Here is a 21,643-nt window from a genome sequence, read left to right as displayed (position 1 = left end):
TCTGGAATTTAAGAATGGATTTGTAAGGTGGGGCACGTGGGTGCTTAGTTGGTTGAGCATCTGACTCTTGATTTTGGCCCAGGTCATGATCCCAGGGTCATGAGATCGAGCCCTGCATCAGGCTCCGCACTGAGCATTGGAGCTTGCTTGAGATTCTTTCTCTCCCCTTCCCTCTCTCTTTCTCAAACAACAACAACAAAACCTGATTAAAAAAAAAAAAAAAAAAGAATGAACTTGTAAGGAGGCGCCTGGCTGGCTCAGTCAGTAGAGTGACTCTTGATCTTGGGGTCATGAGTTCGAGCCCCACCTTGGGGGGTAGAGTTTACTTTAAAAAAAAAAAAAAAAAAAAGAATGAATTGGTAAGGTTAGAGGAAGTCACTGAAATTCCAGGAGTGAACTCTAGTGTCCGTCATCCCACTGTCATCACACTGTTAGATCCTCTGTCACTCATGTGCTTATATACTCATTCCATTCTCATGGAAGTCTTTAGTACTATGTGCAGATTTATTCTAATTTACTTTTTGTCACCTTCTGGCTCCTGGCTTTGTTTCCTTCCATGCATAGTCTACCCCCAAACAACAAACAAATATCTGTATCTCCACTTGAAATTACCTCTGGCATTTAAATGAGAAGCTGCCCACAATTTTGGTCATAAACAGTCCCATTAAAAACCCTTCAGTGGTTCCCATGTCCATGGATTAAAGTCCAAATTTATACTCCCTTCCCTGTTCATACCATTCCCTCTGTCTGGAATGTTCTTCTTTCTTTCTTTCTCATCTTCCACAACTCTCCCTACTTTCTTAAATCTGCTTAACTCCTGAACTAACTCATTCTTAATCATTCTTAAGATATCTCTTCTATGATGTTCCCCCTGAGTTGTAACTACTTCTTTCGTTGCATTTAATATATTTAAAACTTCTTGGGGTGCCTGGGTGGCTCAGTCAGTTAAGCGTCCGACTTGAGCTCAGGTCATGATCTCATGGTTTGTGAGTTTGAGCCCCAGGTCAGGCTCTGTGCTGACAGCTCATATTCTGTGTTTCTGTCTCTCTCTGCCCCTCCCCTGCTTGCTCTCTTTCTCTGTTTCTCTCTTTCTCTCAAATATAAATAAACATGAAAATTTTTTTTTTTAATATATTTAAAACTTCCTTTAAAATTTCTTTTAAGTATAGGTGTGTTGATAATGCATTCTCTTAGGTTTGGTTCAAATTAGTTTGTCTGAAAGTGTCTTTATTTCCTCTTCATTTTAATATATATGTATATGAAAGTATATGCATATATATATATAAATGTGTGTGTGTGTGCGCGCGTGTGTGCAGGGGCGTGTGAAAAACTGAATGCTTTCTCCTCAAAATCAAGAACATAGCAAAGATGTGTGTTTTTACCAGTCTTATTAGACATAGTTCTAGAAATCTTAGCCAGGGTAATACAACAACAAAAGAAATAAAAGGCATACAGATTAGAAAGAAATAAAAACTTAGCCTATTCAGAGATGACAACATAACTTTCTATATAGAAAATCCAGGGAATTTATGAAAAAACTCATAGAAATAATAAGTGAGTTTAGCAAGGTTGTAGACTTATAAGGGTAATACATAAAAATCTATTGTATTTCTATATTTAAGCAATAAATGACCAGAAACTGAAATTTAAAAGCAGTCCCATTCAGGGGTGCCTGGGTGGCTTGGTCAGTTAAGCATCTGACTTCAGCTGAAGTCATGATCTCATGGTTCATGGATTTGAGCCCTGTGTCGGGCTCTGTGCTGACAGTTCAGAGCCTGGAGCCTACTTCAGATTCTGTATCTCTCCCTCTCTCTCTGCCTCTTCCCTGCTTGTGCTTGCTCTCATTCTCCACCCCCCCCAAAAAATAAATAAACATTAAAAAAATAAAAGCAGTACCATTCATAGAAGTTTCCTCCAATTGAAATATACAGGGGGGTGGCGCCTGGGTGGCTCAGTCAGTTAAGCGTCTGACTTCGGCTCAGGTCACGATTTCATGACTTGTAAGTTCAAGCCCCACATTGGGGCTCTGTGCTGACAGCTTGGATCCTGGAGCCTGCTTGGGGTTCTGTCTCTGTCTCTGTCTCTCTGCCCTTCCTCTACTCATACACTGTCTGTCTCTCTCAAATATAAATAAACATTAAAAAAAAGAAATATGCAGGTATAAATCTAATAAAACATGAACAAGATCTCTATGCCAAAAGCTACAAACTCTGATGAAAGAAATCAAGAAAGATCTTCATAAATGGAGACATGTACCATATCCCATGTCGATAGATTGGAGGACTCAACATAGCAAAGCTATCACTTATCTCCAAATTAATCTATAGATTTGATTCCATCCTAATTTTTGTAGGTACAGATGAGCCAATTCTAAAATGTATATGGGTAGGGTGCCTGGGTGGCTCAGTTGGTTAAGCATCTGTCTCTTGGTTTCGGCTCAGGTCATGATCTCATGGTTTGTGACTTCGAGCACTGCATTGGCCTCTGCACTGGTGGTATGGAGCCTGCTTGGGATTTTCTGTCTCCCTGTCTCTACCACTCCCCTGCTTGCTCGCATGCACATGTGTGCACGCTCTCACTATAAACAAACAAACATACATTTAAAAGTAAATAAGTAAAATGTATATGGGTGAACAGAGGAACTAGAATAATGAAAACAATGTTTTAAAAGAAGAACAGAGTTAGAGGAATCAACCACTTTTAAGAATTACTATGAAGTTACAGTAATCTAGACGGGGTGATATTGGTAAAAGGACACAAACATAGATCAATGGAACAAGATACAGAATAGAGAAATAGAACCACACAAATATGTCCATTTGATCTTTGACAAAGGTGCAAATGGAGAAAGAATAGTATTTCAACAAATGTAGGATAATTGGTCGGCCATATTCAGAAAGTACTGAAACTTAATGTAAACTTCATCCCTACACAAAGATTAACTCAAAATGGTTCATCAATCCAGAGATAAAATATAAATACTATACTACTATAATACTTTTATAATACTATAAAATCTTTATGGCCTAGGGTTAGGGGAAGAGTTCTTAGAAATGATACCAAAATCATGATCTATAAAAGAAAAAGATGAGAAACTGGAATTCATCAAAACTTAACACTTTCAGTATACAAAAGACACAGTTAAGACAATGAAGACAAGATTCAGCTTGGGGGGAGACATTTGCAGACACATTTCCCACAAAGGGCTTGTATCTAGACCATAAAAAGAACTTTCGAAACTCAATAGTAAAAAATATTTCTTGACTACCTACTACCTTTCTTCCGTTCTTCCCTCTCTTCCCTTCCTCCCTCCCTCTCTCCCTCATTCTGGTTTATTCAAAGTCAGAATAAATATTTATTGAACATCTATTAACGATGTGCCAGGCAACTCGCCAAGCACTAAGAAATACAAAGACAAAACATGATCTATAGCCTTATGGAATTTTATCTGTGGTAGAAGGACATAGACAGAACAGGTCCCACGAAGTCTGTACTATGATACCAGTAAACACATGGAACGGGACAGCACAATGGAAATTGTCATTTCTGCCATAGGTAGAAGAGCTTAACAGGGGAGCTAAAACTTACAGTGAGTCTTAAAATATGAGTATAAGTTGCCTGGGGGGAGGGAATGGGAGGAAAGGTTACTTCCCATCAGCGATTCATTCATTATTAAAGGTAAGGAAGGCAGAATACTGTGCAATTTATTTTTAAAGATAAAAATAGGTAAGGCTTTGGTATAAAACTTGGAGGACATTTTTTTCTTATTTACCTCTTCCCTCCTAATTTCTAAAAAATCCTCTTTAAAGGTTATCAACTGGCAAACATCTCTTCACATTCCACCTCAAGCTAAACTGAGTCCTGAAGCCTCTGATCTTATTATTAAACTTTGCCGAGGACCAGAAGATCGCTTAGGCAAGAATGGAGCTGATGAAATAAAAGCTCATCCATTTTTTAAAACAATTGATTTCTCCAGTGACCTGAGACAGCAATCTGCTTCATACATTCCTAAAATCACACACCCAACAGATACATCAAATTTTGATCCTGTTGATCCTGATAAGTTATGGAGTGATGATAATGAGGAAGAAAATGTAAACGACACTCTCAACGGATGGTATAAAAATGGAAAGCACCCTGAACATGCTTTCTACGAATTTACCTTTCGGAGGTTTTTTGATGACAATGGCTACCCATATAATTATCCAAAGCCTATTGAATATGAATATATTAATTCACAAGGCTCAGAGCAACAGTCAGATGAAGATGATCAACACACAGGCTCAGAGATCAAAAATCGTGATCTAGTGTATGTTTAACACACTAGGAAATGTAATGAGGATTTGCAAAAAGACCTGAAACGCAGAGTTTTTTGAGGCTCCGAGAGTAAAATTATGCAAATGTGACAGAGCTATGTATGAGTGCTCTGTGTACAATATTTTATGTTCCTAAATTATGGAAAATCTTTTTTAAATGTTAATTTATTCCAGCCTTTTTAATCAGTAATTTAGAAAAAAAAATTGTTATAAAGAAAATAAATTATGAACTGAATATTATAGTCAGTTCTTGGTACTTAAAGTACTTAAAAATAAAAAAAAAATAGTGCTTTGTTTAAAAGGAGAAACCTGGTATCTATTTGTACATACACTAAATAATTTTAAAAGACAAGAATATTTGAAATTTTTTTGAAAGACAGTTTTATCTTGCTTTAACCAAATATGAAATGTACCCCACATTCACAGATTTTTTTTTTTTTTTTTTTTTTTTTTACACCCCGTATCCTGGTTTTTGGTACAAAATAAGCTATAGAAATTAAGCCATTATGGTGATGAGTGTTCTTAGGCTAATATGATAATTTACATCTTGTAATTAAGAAATACAGGGTTGAAACAGTATGCTCATCAGAAGAAAAAATACTGCATTTTCTCTTTCTTATTTTTCCCCTCTGTGGGATATTTACTCTTCTAGCATTTATTTCTCAAGAATGACTGACTTTAAAAGAAGCAAAGCACTACCATTTTTCTTTCTATACTGGTATTTTTAATGCTGCTTCTAGTTTTAAAAGGGAAAAAAGATGCCATAAGTCAAAATTTACAATACCGGATGCTAAGATCTTTCATATTTTTACTTCGAATTTTTTTTTTAAGTTTCGACCATCCTAAGCAGAAAGATTATTTTCAGTTTCATAAGAAACTTTAAGTAGAAAAATTATTTGTGGGTATTCACTAGAAAAGTACTTTTTCTGCATAGTGACAGTTTTGATTATGTCATCAGTAATGTTACATGTTTCCTCTTTCAGAACAGTGCTGTATATACAAGTTGTTATTGGCAAAGGAAATCTGGCTATTTGGCAGTATTTTACCTATGGGCAGAAAAAATTATTTAACTCTTAAGGTGTCTGTTAGTAATTAGAAAAAGTTATATAGTGGTCTTAGTAGAAAATTCAAATCCTCCTGACTTAATTTAAGGTTAAATAATACGTTTTTCAGCATGCCTATTATATATACATATATATGTATATATAATGTTTAGGTTTTAAGGAACACTTGTGGTTTCATACCAAAATACATTTAGCTTATTTTTTAGGAAGGGGAAAAGGGCTCTATTCTGACATTAGTAAAATTTGTATTTTAGTTCCTTTCCTTTAAGCTCCTCTGATAGGGAATTGTTTTATCAAAATTGTATATGTGTAGATAAGAAGAGGCATAATTTTAGTGATTTTCAAACTAATGGAAACAAGCTAGTGGAAATCCTATATGTAAGTGAAAGTAAAGGCAAAGCTGTTCCAGTTGAATTGGGGAGGGCAGAGAAGATTCATTAGTTCACTCTTGCACCTTTCCATAGGTGGCTGTCTCAGAGCTCAGCTTGTAAACCACTGCATACCCCACTGTGTGTAGTGGTGGGTCTTTGGGGTTCGTTGGGTTTTTTGAGAGTCTGATGAAAGTTGCGGACTCTTCTCCCAGAAAATTGCACGTTAACACACACACATATGATGCTGCGTGCAGTCTTAGGGATTCTGGACATGTTGAAAACTGTCACAAACTTGGTTAAGGACCTCTGTCCTGTAAGAACACTGATACGCTAAACTCAGAACTTTGCTTTAAATTTACTGGTTAGTACTCAGATTAGCACATCTTGTATAAACACTGATAATTTGTGATGGAAAAATTCTGTACATGTGATAACGTATCCCCAGGAATGCCTTTCTCGCGCTGGTACGGCACTAAGGCATTTTAAACATACACTTGAGGGCATTGAAATACATGTTTGGCTTGTTACAGGCTTGATACGGAAATATTTCTGAAGGACTTGGAATCATTAGAGAATTGTAAGAAAAGGCACTATCCTGAGTTGGCAGTCTTCACTTCATGGAACATTTGATTAGTCGTATAAAATCCTATGCAAAACAAAATAGTTCAAGAATTTTTAGCTCACTACTCAAATTTTAAGATATCCCTCTGGCTCTTTGGCTTTTCTCAGTCAGATTTATTGAAATTTCCACTTGGTTGTTTTACTTCTGGATTGTGGTACAATGCCGTAAGAACCAACTTTGTTACCTTCATGTTCTAGGAAAACTAAGGTGCTGTCTCCTCCCCATTTCTCCCCACAAAATCTGTGTTGACACTACAAATCGTGTGTTCTTTTAAAATTTCCTCTGACGATATGAGCTTTCTGTGTTTATCTAAAGCAAGCCTTTAGTGTCTGCAGTTCTAACGGTTTGGATATACTTATTAGCTCTCCTATTCCCAAACTATATCTGGTTCTTCTAGCATAGAATCTGGTGCTTCCTGACCAAAAATAGGAGAACAACATAAAAAATCTATATGCTTTCAATTGAAATAGAGTGAAAACATTGGTTATACATGTTTTCTTCTTAAAATCATTTTCCCACTCATTTGAAAACTTGCTGTCTTTCTTATACTTACCCCCTTTTTATGTATATTAATAGTATTTATAAAATGTGTTCTATAATTATGTAACTGTAGATACTATTATGTATTGTCCAGTGACATCCTAAGGCAGGCCCTATTGCTGTATCTTTTCTACCTTATTTGTAATAGGAACCATAGAATGTATGACTAAGAAGTCACTTTGAGATTGACTTTTTAAAAAAGTTATTACCTTCTGCTGTTGCAAAGTGCAAAACTGTGAGTGGAAATGTTTTATTCTGACTTAATAATATGTTAGAAATTAGAGAATACAGTGGGAGGATTTTTAGATATTGCTGCTGCTGTTACCTAAGGTACTTTAGAAATTTTTTCTTTAATATACAAAAAATAAACAAAAATCCCTTTGGTATTTAAAGTGAAACATTTATTTAGCCTGTTTGTTTTAATCTAAAGCAAAAAGTAATTTGAGTCAACATATTGGTATGTTTGTAAAGCGCCTTAATATATCCCTTTGTGGAAGGCACTATACCACAGTTTACTTTTATATTGTATTGTGTATATAAGTATTTTGTATTAAAATTGAATCAATACAGTACTACAGTTTTATAAAATAATGCTTTGTTAGGAAAAGGAATTACAGCTTTGCAATATAACTAAATTGTTTTGCATACTTCTGAATGTAATAGATATGAATAATCAGCCTGTGTTTTTAATGACTGTATTTGTATTTTCCCAATCATTTTCTCTAGTGTAACATTTGCTGGGATAATAATAAAAAGAGAATTCAGATCTTTCAATTATGTGTGGAAAGCTGATTTTTAAGCCATCTATGTAGTTTGATTTGAATCGTTATTAGAGAAAATTTGTGATTAAAACTTTGATGTTTTGGAGTTAAAATATATATAATGATAATACCTAGTTAGGTTAAGGCAAACTGAGTAAAGTAACCCGTAAAATGTTTTCATTTTGCCCAACATAAGTACAATATATATTTCGTGTTGAAGGCTTCCTTTAGATCAGCACAGATTTAAACTTTTCTAATTATTAAACTCCTCATTTAGTATCATTTGAGTCCACTTAAAAAATTTTTAAGGGGCGCCTGGGTGGCGCAGTCGGTTAAGCGTCCGACTTCAGCCAGGTCACGATCTCGCGGTCCGTGAGTTCGAGCCCTGCGTCAGGCTCTGGGCTGATGGCTCGGAGCCTGGAGCCTGTTTCCGGTTCTGTGTCTCCCTCTCTCTCTGCCCCTCCCCCGTTCATGCTCTGTCTCTCTCTGTCCCAAAAATAAAAAAAAAAAAAAAAAAAAAAAAAAAAAAAATTTTAAATATGTAGTTGACAAATGTCTTTTCCTTTATTTGCAGTCCTTTATCACATGATTGCCTACCAGAGAAAATACATATATTGATATTATAATTCTAATACATATATTGATATTATGTATAAATCAACTTTCTACAGATGAACACATTTTTAGTTTTATTTATCCTTTTTCAAGCATTACCATCACTCTTAGTGTCCTTTATCCTCATGTTTGCACTTCTTTATAAAATTGTATTTGGTCTACATGAGGCTGTTGTATAGTTGATGTAAGTTGCATTATTCCTATGATTCATTATACTACATTGTAGACCCTTGTTTGGTATGCTTGTGACTGTACTTTGTTATGCCAAAGCCAAACACACAAAAATTGTATCTGTTTATGTGTGTGAAGGGTAGAGAAGAGATACCAAATTTATGTCTGAAATATACGCAGTTATTGTTCTCTTTAATACCTAATCTCTCCTTCTTCCTACTTAGAAGATCCAGAGATCTGAAACATACTGCTGGATTCAGAATCTGGGTGGAACTTTGAGTTGTTTCCCCTGGAGAGGGGTTAAATTTTTCTGTATTGGAAAAAGGGGTTCTCATGAGTACTTAGCTCTCACAGTGGTTGACTCATGACACATGCCGCTCTCGTTCCCCCACATCCATTCTGTCATTCTGTCTTTTACGGATAGAGCCCCCATCCCTGTCCAATTTTGACTGTCCTAAGCGACCACATGTTTTTCATATTCCCTTGTAATTAGGTGTGGCCACGTGATTGGCCCTTGGGATATGAGCGTATGTGATACTTAAAGTTCATACACTTAAAGTTGATACTGCTTGCCCTCCACTTGCTTTTCCCCTTTTCCCACAGTATGGAACAGGGACGGACTGGTGACTGTTGATCGTGAGAGCTAGGAAAACACCCTGGTGGTGGATCAACAAAATGAATAGAACCTGGTTACCTGAGAGACTGTGTGATGTGGGGCTGTATGTCCATCCTGGACTGAGATGTTAGAGAAAAGGAATGACCAAGTAAGCTCCCACTGGATTGACTTTATCTCATATAATTACTTTAAACTCGGAGGAAAATCCAAAAACATCCGCCTAAAGATACTGAGTGGAACCAAGAGCAGGCAGATTCTGGATCGAAGACAACCCTTGGCAGAGAGGAGTGGCACTCGAGGGGTATCTAATTTTCAAGATACATTGCTTGAGAAAGGCCCAAATCTCTAGCTGAATCATTAGCCACGCATCTGTGAGGAAGAATCCAAGAACAAAAGGACTAAACTGGTATTTGAGGTGCTGCCCAACAGAAAGTGGATCAAATCTAATTGCCTGCTTAACAACCACCACCCAAACAAACACCACCTCCAGAGATACATCACAGATTTGAAACAGGGGATATATAACACAACATATCCAATATCCAGGATACACTTCAAAATTACCTGACCTACAAAGAAATACAAAAAATATGACCTAGTCTCAAAAGAAAACAAACAGTGGAGGTCAACTCTAAGATCCTATTCTAACGTCTGGAAGTGGCAAAGACAGTACAATGGCTCTTGTAACTATGCACAATGATCTAAAGAAAAGTACTCTCGTAACAAATATAAAGATAGGAAATCCCAACAAGAAAATGGAAGCTATAAAATAACCAAAAGAGGGGCACCTGAGTGGCTCAGTTGGTTAGGTGTCCGACTTTGGCTCAGGTCATGATCTCAGTTTGTGGATTCAGGCCCCACATCAGGCTCTGTGCTGACAGCTCAGAGCATGGAGCCTGCTTCGGATTCTGTGTCTTTCTCTCTCTCTGCCCCTCCCCCACTTGTGCTCGGTCTCTCTCTCAAAAATAAATATTAAAAAAAAATAACAAAAAGAGACTGTCCTTTGATTGAAGACATAAACTGGCAGAATATGAGAAAGCGCATGAGAGGGCCAATAAATTGCATTATTTCATTGCATGTATGATAAAAAGACGTCTGGAAGGTAATTAATGAATTGGATATCATTGATTGTCTCTGGGGATGGGACCTGGATTTCTAGGGTGGCAAGAATAGGAGGAAGACTTCTCATTATATAATCTTTTGTATTATTTTTGAGTTTTAACCATATAAATACGAAGACCTAAAGTGGAAATAAAAAAAAGTCTAAGTTCAAGTGAGGGACCTGGGCATAGACAAAGGAAGATTCACTTTCACCGAAATGAGAGGCAAAAAACAAAGGGCAGTGTGAAGTAGAGACATGTGTAAATTGGAGGGTAAAAGTACTGGAATTGGGTTTAGCTGCATATAAAATGCAAGCGATCACTGCTTAGAAATACAACATCCGAGCTGGCAGTCCACACTTCGTGTGTTCAGTTCTGCCACCTCCATCATAGGGCTTCTATCCTAAAGGTTACTTAGCTGCTTATATATACTGTCTCCCATCTTTCCCCTGTTCTAATCTGATAAAAAGAGGGGATGGTGACAGGGAATAAGGGGGGTTTCAGGGCCCCTCCCTTTAAGGTGCCTTCCTTCAAGTTGTACATGACACTTGTACTGGCCAGAAGTTAGATCTGTGGCCACACCTAGCTGCGTAAGAGTCTGGAAATGTGGTTCTTATTCCAGATGGCCCAATTTCGTCAAGTTGGTTCTGTTACTAAGTAAGGAAAGTGAGTATTTGGTGGCTGGATGGCATTCTCTGCCTCAGGGAGCAAGTTGAGGGAATTTCGACCTAATAGCTTCTATCTTCTCTGAGGGTGGAGACGTAGTGATTTCCTGAGATGACAGAAATGGGTAGGTAGCTGGCTTGAGGAAAGTGGTGAAAGTTTGAAATAACTAATGTCAAGAGTAACAGAGAGAATGGAGGGGAAACGAAGAAAAATATGCTTCGGGTGGGTTGGAAGTTACAAAGTTGTGCATCAATCTTCATGGTGGTGTGATTTTTTTTCCCCCTGTAGTATTCAGCAGTCTGGGAGTAGCAGGACTGTGATGGAAGGGTGTATATAATAAAGTGGGTTTTTTTTTTTTTTAATGTTTTTAAGTTTATTTTTTTATTTTTGAGAGAGAGAGAGCACAAGCAGGGGAGGGGCAGAGAGAGGAAGAGACAGAATCCCAAGCAGTCTCTGCACCATCAGTGCAGAGCCCGATGCAGGGCCTGAACCCACGAACTGTGAGATCATGACCTGGGCCTAGATCAAGAGTCGGATGCTTAACCGACTGCACCACCCAGGCACCCCTATAATAAAATTAATGAACAACACTGGGGATCTGCCCCAGTTGGTTACTGCAAATATTTTAACAGAATATAGAAATTCAGTATTCTTACTCATGGGTAGAATTTTCTCTGGGGGCCTGGGTGGCCCAGTTGGTTGAGCATCTGACTTCAGCTCAGGTCACCATCTCATGGTTTGTGGGTTCAAGTCCTGCCTCAGGGTCTGAGCTGACATCTCAGAGCCTTGAGCCTGCTTTGGATTCTGTGTCTCCCTCCCCCCCCCCCCACTCTCTCTCTCTGCCCATCCCCTGCTTTTATGCTCTCTCTGTCAAAAATAAACATTAAAAAAAAAAAAAAGAATGTTCTCATATATATATGTACTCTGTATGTTAAGAGATGGCTCAAATTTTTGAAGTATGCGAAAAAGGACTGCCAGATGCAATTGACCAGGTGAGTACAATTAATAAAGTGGTCTGAAAAGTCCTTTTAGATTTCTCTGATGAAATGGAAATTGTTTTAAATTTAAATTTAAGAAATAAAACAATAAGTAATAAAAATTTAAATTAAAAAATGATTTAATGTATTTATTTCTTCTAGAACTTTCTCTCTGTGCAATTCCACATGTCACCACACCTCTTGCAAGTCTCCCAATCTTCTTCCTCCCCTCCAAACCTTCCTACTCACAGCTGCCAAATTAATCTCCCTATTTGCTATATAACTTATGCCTTCATTTGAAAACTTGCATGGCTCCATTTTTCCTATTGAATATTTATTATTATTATATGAGTGATAATAATAAATAATTTTCTGAGTCCCAGTTTGGACACAATCACTTTATAGAAGGCTGGTGGTTGTAGGAGCCACCCTTGTAAAAGAAGAAATGTCTAGTGTAGTCATGACTGTGGAACACACATTCTCTTTTTCTTCTTCAGAGCACACTGCAGAGTTGCACAGTCCCATCCCTTTGAAGTCAGGCTTGGTCACATGACTTGCTCTGGCCAATGAGATGTGGGCAGAAGTAGCAGGTGTCATATCCAGACAAGTTGTGCAGATTATCTCATTTTTCCCCCCTACTGCCAAGGGTCCCAGTGCCTGCATCCACTCTGCTATGAACATAGTAAATGAGAAAAAAAAAAAATCGTGTTAAAAGGAGCACAAGTTTATAGCCCCTTTGGTAAACTCAGAGTTCTATTATAACTCCAGGGAAACTTCAGGGGCACCTGGGTGGCTCAGTCGGTTAAGCATCTTACTTCGACTCAGGTCATGATCTCACGGCTTGTGAGTTCGAGCCCCATGTCGGGCTCTCTGCTGACAGCTCGGAGCCTGGGGCCTACTTCGGATTCTGTCTCTGTCTCTCTGCCCCTCCTCTGCTCACACACTTGTCTTTCTCTCAAATATAAATAAACATTTAAAAAGATTTTAAATTAAAAAAAAATAACTCCAGGGAAACTTCAGAATTATTAATCTAGCCACATTTAGTGTCATCTGTTCTCAAATTGTTTTCTCCAAGCTATAACTAACTCCTCTTGTTGATTTCTCAATATAATTTTTGAGCCAGTTAATTTTTTTGACATTTTGCTGCCTGAAGGAGAATGAGTCCTCAAAGGACGGTGCTTCCAAGCACATTTTTTTTTTTTTTTTTTTTTTTTTTTTTTACTTTCAGATTCTCCAGCCTTTTGGATCATCTAGATAGCCCAAAAAGCCAGTTTATCCTGGAATGAAACACTTTTTTTGGTATAAGGGAAAATGTTTATACTACCATTTAAAAGAACAAATCCTGTCGTTTGAAACCTCTGATTTAGCGGCTACTACAGCTTAGCCTTGTCTTCCCTAACTAGTACAACTAGTGAAGAAACGGAACTAGTGAATGTAAGCCACTCTGGAGGTTTATTTATTTATTTTTTTACTTTAAAAATCAACTGAGGCGCCTGGGTAGCTCGGTTGATTAAGCGTCTGACCTTGGCTCAGGTCATGATCTCATGGTTTGTTGAGTTTAAGCCCCATGTCAGGTTCTGCGCTGGCAATGTGGAGCCTGCTTCAGATTCTCTGTCTCCCTCTCTCTCTGCCCCTCCCCTGCTTGCACTCTCTCTTTCTCTCTCAGAAAAAAAATAAAATAAACATTAAAAAAAAAAACTTCATTGAGGTATGATTTATGCACAATAAAATGCATCCATTTTGGGGTGCTTGACTGGCTCAGTCGTTGGGGCATACACTGATCCCAGGGGATCTTCCTGGGCATGGAGCTTACTTAAAAAATAAAATAAAGCACATCCATTTTGTGTGTATTCTTTGATGACGTTTAATAAATATATACATCTGTGTAACCAATACCCTAACATTTTCATCACCTCAAAACATTTCCTTATGCCTCCATGAAGTCTAATCCTTTTCCATCCCTCCTCCCAGCCTCAGGCAAACACTGATCAGCTTTTTATTACTATAGATTAGTCTTGCCTGTTCTAGAATTTCATATAAACAAAATCATATAATATGTATTCATTTGGTTTTGAGTCTTTTTTAAATTTTTTTTAATGTTTATTTTGGAGACAGAGAGCAGAAGTGGGGCACAGAGAGAGGGAGACACAGAATGGGAAGCAGGCTCCGGGCTCTGAGCTGTCAGCACAGAGCCCGACGCAGGGCTCGAGCTCACTAACTGTGAGATCATGACCTGAGCTGAAGTGGGACGCTCAACGGACTGAGCCACCCAGGCGCCCCCGTTTTGAGAAGTTTTCAAAGTACAAATGGGCTTTCTAATTCACCATACATTTGCATACATAAAAGATGAAGGTTGATTCATCCTAACTAGGGTAATTAATATGTACCTCCCCTAATTGTTTTTTTTTTTTTTTTTTTTTTTTTTTTTTTTTAAGATATACTAGTTATAGTTTCCGGTGCTTCATTACAATGGAGTTCCTAGCCACCATAGCAAAACTATTATTTTCTACTTAGGTAAGACTTTAAGCTCTAGTTTTTTTGTTTTGATCCATCAATGCCTACAACAATGTCAATAGCATAGTAGTGGCTCAATAAATATTTGTGGACTAAATGGACATATTTTCCTTGAATTGCCTTTATATAAATCTGTGTTAAATTACTGCGATGATTTAAGATTAGAATTTTAATTCCCATGCACTCCTACAGGAAAACGTTATCTAGGGCCTCATTCCACCTTAGGTGGAGGGAGAAGATGGTGATTAAGACTGGACAAAGCATGGCCAATAGCACTGTCGAGTACGTATCTATAAATTGTGAAACATCATAGTATTGTGTGTTGTCTGGTTGTATTAAAACGATGACCAAAAAAAAAAAATTGTTTTTCAAGAAAATAAAATTCCACTAGCAGCACGTCCGAATATCTTTCTTTACCGATTCCCTATTTTATTCATCTTATGCCGTGACAGGCGCCTCAAGTGGAATTCTGCGTATTTGGTTCTAAAACTGGCTTTGTCATAAACAAATCATTTGGCCCTTGACACTCACCTGTAAAATGACACTCTGACTTCCTATCCTCGGAGGAGTGTGGAGAAAACCAAATGGGAGGAAAAAGGAGGAAGAACTTCGAAAAAAATACCGAGGTAGGATACGTGCTACGGTTACAACCTTTCCAACCCTCACTTCCCTCAACCCTGACGGCCTCCACGAGGCGGCGCTCACTGCGCAGGCGCGCCCCCGCCTGCCCCGCCCAGGCCCCGGCCGGCGACCGGCGCCCGGCGCGCGCACGCTGCCCGGCGTCCTCGCTCCCGGGGCGTCGCCCCGCGTGCGCCGGAGTTGACGAGGCCACCCCCAGCACCGGAAGTGACCCTGGCGGGTTTGCCTTCAAATTCTCGGCGAGGTGAAGCAGCGCCGGGGCTTGTGACGGTTGAACCCAGCAGTGCTGGGTCCGTGAACGGGGCAGAGGGGTTGGGACTGGGCTGGGCCCTGCTTCCTTGCCGCCTCGAGCCACGCACGGCCCTTCCCCTCCGCCTGGCGGTGGGCGGTTTCCCGAGGAGCCTCGGCAGGCACAGGTGAGTGTTCCCTCTCCCGGTGCCCTGGGATCCCCGACTCCCGTGGCCAGCTCGGCGAGGGATTAGGGGCGGACAATGGGAGCCCTCTGCGCATCCCGCTGTGAGCCTGCCCTTGCCTGCGCCGAGGTCTTTCTTAGGTCCTTGATGTTGTCGCTGACACCTGTGGCTCAGGTGACGGTTCCCCTGCCTGAGGAATCCTGTCCAGCCGAGGAGTTTGGGGGGCTCTTGGCGATCCCATTTCTAGGCCGGTGTCATTAGAGACGTCTCTCGCCGGAAAAACACGTCTTTCTTTATTTCTTCGCTTTTTTGAGCGGATTTCTCCTGAATCCATCCACGCCCCCGTCCCCAAACCCTCACCCCTGAAAAACCTCGAAAGCCTTGACATTGGGATGCAGCTTCTTTTCTTACATTTTATTGGGTTGGTGTGATAGCGTTGAGGATATTCTTTCTTATTTATTCTGGAGCCAGGCGTGCTCTGGGAGGCTTTTGGCCCTTTTTGTTTAGAGTCGGAACTTTAGAAAATGTATCCCTCTAAACATCGTTTCATATGGCATATTCTACGGTGACGGAATTAGAGATAAACGTGGACCCTTAAGTGCCTTACAGTGAATAGTCTCAGCCCTTATTTAATAAAAAATAACTTTTTCTTTTAACTGCCAAGTGCCATTTTTATATCAGTTACTAAATTCCAGCAGCACAATGTTGCATCTTTCTCTCTTCAAAGCATTCACTTATGTGTTGCTCTTTGAAATCAGACCTTTGGTTACTGCTGGAAACATTCCTACTGTTTTAGAATGTGTGCGATAGATGTTTGCCACAATGATAGAACACCCCGGTGGCAAGAAAGATTCTTGTAAAGTTCAGAGGCCTAAATGTCTCATTGTGCAGCCCTATTGTCTTTTCCAAAGGAGATGATATCTGTAATCAGTAAATTCTCACACAGAAATAGTGGCAGAACTCTTTATTTTGTATTGCTATTAACTTGTGGCCTGTATCATGCCTTAAAAAAAAAAAAAAAAAAAAAAAAAAAGAGGAGGGGGGAGTGCTGATCAATTTCCAACATTCCTAGACTGTGGAAAGGTATGCACAGCTCTTCCATGGCATTGGTTATTGGAGAATCTTTTACATTTTACAGATTCAATAGTAGGCATATTATACAACAAATTCTGCATAATATTTTGATACTGGTGTCACCGTTCTGACAAATACTAAGAAGTAGAGAATTTTGTAGAATTTACTGTACTAACATTGTTGAATTTCCCTTTACAACAGTGGTTTGGGTTCTTTTTAGCTACTGACTGGTTAAAAAGATAGTGTATCAAATCAATATGGTCAGTGTTGATAACATGCTAAATAGATTTTGCTTGTAGTGTTTATTGGCACAATTTGAATATAGCTTTTAAATTACATTTTAATTGTTATATTCACTGATTTATTTTTGTTTTATTCAGGGGAAATTGAGAGAAAGTTTACCAAATATATATATGTGTATTATTTTTTCCTGAGCAGTTTTTTTTTCTTTTGGCACTCTTTTGATAACTTTCATGCTTCTTGAGCATTAATCATATGATGATTATAAAGGTAAGAAAAATGCATGCCATGCTGTAATTGGTCATGGGTCACTCATTTATTGTATTTTTTCATAATCATTAGTGACTGACTGTAAATTAGCATTATGGTTGTTTTTATATCCCAGAGATGAACATTCTGAACGTTGCTTAATAGTGTGTTGTCACTTTTAGAGTTACACACACTTGATTTATTGAAATGCCTTCAAGAAAATGTATGATTGAGGTTCATTTGTTTTTATTTTAGGACATCAGTTTTACAGATAAATATTTTTAACATTGATGTTGATTTTTTAGCCTGAGCTTAATAATATGTTATGCTTGTTTCTTTTTCGTAACTAAAGAATAACACCTAGGATAGATCAAATGATGTCCCTTCTTCTAAACATCAAGGTTTTAAAAGTTTAATTCTTATTTTTTTTAAGTTTATTTATTTTTGAGAGACAGAGCACAAGCGGGGGACAGGCAGAGAGAGAGCGGGAGAGAGAGAATCCCAGGCAGGCTCTGTGCTGTCAGTGCAGAGCCTGATGCAGGGCCTGAACCCACAAACCATGAGATCATGGCCTGAGCTGAAAATAAGAGTTGGGCACTTAACTGACTGAGCCACCCAGGCGCCCAGGTTTAGTTCTTATTTTTGTCTTCTGTGCGATTCCTTGCAACGGGGTAGGTGCTCTGTAAATTATTTCTTGAATGACTGACCTATGCACATTACAGTAAAAACTGCACTTATTAGTGGAGCCCAGTCTAACTCCTTAAAATTAAGTGGATATGGCCTCATTTTTTTAGGTGTGGAGTAGGGAGGTCCCCATATTTGTTGTTTTGGGAGAGAGTAGGAATCTTAGAACTCAGATGTTTGCATCTGTTCCTATTCTTTGTGTGTGTGTGTGGATTATATTTTATTTTTTATTTTTTAAAATTTACATCCAAATTAATTAGCATATAACGCAACAGTGATTTCAGGAGTAGATTCCTTAGTGCCCCTTACCCATTTAGCCCATCCCCCCTCCCACAACCCCTCCTGTAACCCCCAGTTTGTTCTCCATATTTATGAGTCTCTTCTGTTTTGTCCCCCTCCCTGTTTTTATATTATTTTTGTTTCCCTTCCCTTATGTTCATCTGTTTTGTCTCTTAAAGTCCTCATGTGAATGAAGTCATATGATTTTTGCCTTTCTCTGACTAATTTCACTTAGCATAATAGCCTCCAGTTCCATCCACGTAGTTGCAAATGGCAAGATTTCATTCTTTTTGATTGCCGAGTAATACTCCATTGTATTTATATACCACATCTTCATTCATCCTTCGATGGACATTTGGGCTCTTTCCATACTTTGGTTATTGTTGATAGTGCTGCTATAAACATGGGGGTGCATGTGTCCCTTCAAAACAGCACACTTGTATCCCATGGATAAATGCCTAGTAGTGCAATTGCTGGGTCATAGGGTAGCTCTATTTTTAGTTTTTTGAGGAACCTCCATACTGTTTTCCAGAGTGGCTGCACCAGCTTGCATTCCCACCAACAATGCAAAAGAGATCCTCTTTCTCCGCATCCTCGCCAACATCTGTTGTTGCCTGAGTTATTAATGTTAGCCATTCTGACAGGTGTAAGGTGGTATCTCATTGTGGTTTTGATTTGTATTTCCCTGATGATAAGTGATGTGGAGCATTTTTTCATGTGTCAGTTGGCCATCTGAATGTCTTCTTTGGTGAAGTGTCTATTCATGACTTTTGCCCATTTCTTTTTTTTTTTTTTAATTTTTTTTAATGTTTTATTTATTTCTGAGACAGAGAGGGACAGAGCATGAGCAGGGAAGGGGCAGAGAGAGAGGGAGACACAGAATCCGAAACAGGCTCCAGGCTCTGAGCTGTCAGCACAGAGCCTGATGCGGGGCTTGAACTCACAGACCACGAGATCATGACCTGAGCCGAAGTCGGACGCTCTACCGACTGAGCCACCCAGGTGCCCCTGCCCATTTCTTCACTGGATCTGTTGCCTATTCTTTTTCCGTCTCTTTGATCACTTCTTTCCCCTAATCCTGGAGGAGAAAACGATACTCTAAGTCTCTTTGTGGAGATACCACACCACAGCAAATATTAAGTTTGTTAGAAATTTTGCCGTAATATTTTTTATTATTTAAAAGTTTTGACTCTGGGGACGCCTAGGTGACTCAGTTGAGTGTCTGACTCTTGATCTTGGCTCAGATCATGATCTCACAGTTCATGGGTTCAAGCTCCAAGTCGAGCTCTGTGCCAACAGTGTGGAGCCTGCTTGACAAAATAAAGAAATAAACTTTAAAAATAAAATAAAGTAAAAATTTTGACTCTGTTACTTGAATTAAAATTTCACGTTGCATCTTACTTAGTTTAGATAAATTGATTTAGTCATCAGCTAAAATAAATGCACAAGCCATGTAAGCAAAAGGTTGGTTCTGATAGGATAATGTAAAGGAAAAGTTTGTGAGATAAAGTAGGCATCACCTATGGTTATTTTTCTCTTTGATAATGTCTAATCATGAATCTTTCTGGACAATCTCATTTTTATTTAAGGAAATTTTTTTTTAAGTTTATTTATTTATTCTGAGAGAGAAAGGAGCATGCATGAGGAGCAGAGAGACAGGGAGAGAGAGAATCTCAAGCAGGCTCCACACTGTCAGCACAGAGTGAACGAACTGAGAGATCATGACCTGAGCCCAAAGTCAGAGTTGGATGCTTAACTGACTGAGCCACCCAGCTGCCCTGTGGACAATCTCATTTTTATAAGTGTTCTATTAATTGAACCAGTAGATAGTCTTTACTGTTCATGGTGGTTAAAATTTGGTCTATAGGCTTTTCTCCAAATATATTAATTTCTTCAAAAATTGCCAGATATTGGGGTGCCTGGGTGGCACAGTTGGTTAAGCATCCGACTTCAGCTCAGGTCTTGATCTCAAGGTCTGTGGATTAGAGCCCTACAGGCTGACAGCTCAGAGCCTGGAACCTGTTTCAGATTCTGTGTCTCCCTCTCTGTCTGCCCCTCTCCTGCTCGTGCTCTGTCTCTCTCTCAACAATAAATAAACTTAAAAAAATATTTTTTAATTGCCAGATATTGTGCTAGGTAGACCTCATTTCTGTACTTCTGCAGAGTAGTTTTAGAAATGATAAGGTTATATTCTTGGACATTTGAGAATCTCATAAATTTGCAGTGTTGATATTCATTTGAGAAAGCTTTCTTAGAGACTACTGGAAGAATAGGAAAATTTATTTTTGTCTCACATTTAATCAACTAAGGACTTTTTAAATGTTTATTAATTTTTTTAAATATTTATTTTTGAGAGAGAAATAGAACACAAGTGGGGGCGGGGCAGAGAGAGAGAGGGAGACACAGAATCTGAAGCAGGCTCCAGGCTCCGAGCTGTCAGCACAGAGACTAATGTGGGGCTCAAACCCATGAACTGTGAGATCATGACCTGAGCTGAAGTCGGACGCTTAACCTACTGAGCCACCCAGGTGCCCCTGTTTGTTTATTTTTGAGAGAGAGAGTGCAAGCGGGGGAAGGGCAGAGAGAAAGGGAGGGACAGAGGATCCAAACTGGACTGTGTGCTGATAGCATTACGAGTCTGATGCAGAGCTTGAACTCACAAACCGTGAGATCACCATCTGAGCCAAAGTCGGATGCTCAACCAATTGAGCCACACAGGCGCCCCTGATATTGTTTTCAGTAAACACATTGTTTCTTTGATAATCAAGAATTTTTCAGGTCATTTTTAATATGGCCTTGGATTGACTTTTACATTTGTTTGTTAGAAAATGCCAATTCATTGGATGCTAAGGAATTTTATCTGACTAGAAGTACTCATAACACAGAACCTTCAATGAAGGCCTGGAGTGAATTCTACGAGGTTTGGGATTTTGAATCATGGCCCTCAAAACAAAAAGTAGGGGGAGGCACCTATGCATAAGTAACAACTTGATTTAGAATTTGTTTTTTAGTAGGAGGACATGAAGAAAGATGTGGAGGGAGTCAGTTAAGGAAAAGACATAGAGGCTTAACACCCAACTCCTCTAGAGCCACTGTTTACTGCCAGCGCCTGGCCCCAGCTCTACTCTTCTAACATCGTTTCCCAGACTAGGTGTCACCGTAGGGCACTTACAGCTTTAGGGTAGGAGCCATCACACAGTTCTGGTCAGGAAGAGTTGAGGACCAAGGAATGTGAGAGTGCTGAGGGTCGGGAACTGGACAAAGATAAGAAATCTTAGTGGTTATAACAAAAACCTGGCAGTATGCGTTCCTTCAAAGATTGATTATCTGCTATGTGCCAGACATGGCTCTGGGTGCTGGGGATCGGTCAGTAAATAACAGAGCCATGGTCTCTGGGCATGGAGCTTTTATCAAGATGAAATATTTACAGTGGTCATGATTCCATGGAATCACTATTTAGGTCATGGAATTTTTTGTCCTTTGGACCTCAGATGCTCAGTCTTGAGTTAGTTCATAGCTATATTTCTTCATAACAAATTACTCCAAAACTTAGTCCCTTGAAACAACAAACTTTTATCTCACAGGTTCTTTGGTTAGGCTGTGGGCATGGCTTAGCTGGGTGCTTGTGCTTCAGAGTCTTTCCCAGGCTGTAATCAAGGTAGCAGTCATGGCTGCAATCAGCTCAAGACTCAACTGAGGAAGGATTGGCTTCCAGGCTCCCTTACATGGTGA

General features: G+C 39.0%; 2 protein-coding genes and 1 long non-coding RNA gene across 7 annotated transcripts in view; 2 read left to right on the top strand and 1 right to left on the bottom strand.

The window, feature by feature from the left end:
* Positions 1-4,750, top strand: part of LATS1 (large tumor suppressor kinase 1) — a 49,714-nt gene extending 44,964 nt beyond the window's left edge. For both annotated transcript variants that reach the window (XM_042987302.1, XM_042987303.1), the window contains exon 8: positions 3,810-4,750. In XM_042987302.1, the coding sequence (XP_042843236.1) occupies positions 3,810-4,319 (510 nt within the window). In that variant the 3' untranslated portion in view covers positions 4,320-4,750. The remainder of the gene's footprint in view (positions 1-3,809) is intronic.
* A 7,452-nt stretch (positions 4,751-12,202) lies between these two features.
* LOC122238773 lies at positions 12,203-14,953 on the bottom strand. The gene is made up of 2 exons (XR_006217937.1): positions 14,865-14,953; positions 12,203-12,490 (listed from the first exon to the last, which is right to left on the bottom strand). It is a non-coding gene; the product is annotated as an uncharacterized LOC122238773 (long non-coding RNA).
* Positions 14,877-21,643, top strand: part of KATNA1 (katanin catalytic subunit A1) — a 41,909-nt gene continuing 35,142 nt past the window's right edge. Inside the window, exon 1 of one of the 4 annotated variants that reach the window (XM_042987307.1) lies at positions 14,877-14,959. Coding sequence is in view for 1 of the 4 variants with exons in the window: in XM_042987305.1 (XP_042843239.1) it covers positions 14,918-14,959 (42 nt within the window). In the remaining 3 variants the exon portion in view is untranslated. Of the gene's footprint in view, positions 14,960-15,091; positions 15,389-21,643 lie in introns of those variants that run through there. The other 3 variants (XM_042987305.1, XM_007086883.3, XM_042987306.1) reach the window with 3 other exon arrangements.

Source organism: Panthera tigris, chromosome B2 (genome assembly GCF_018350195.1).
Source record: "Panthera tigris isolate Pti1 chromosome B2, P.tigris_Pti1_mat1.1, whole genome shotgun sequence".
NCBI lineage: Eukaryota > Metazoa > Chordata > Mammalia > Carnivora > Felidae > Panthera > Panthera tigris.
This window is presented reverse-complemented; position numbering and strand designations above follow the sequence as displayed.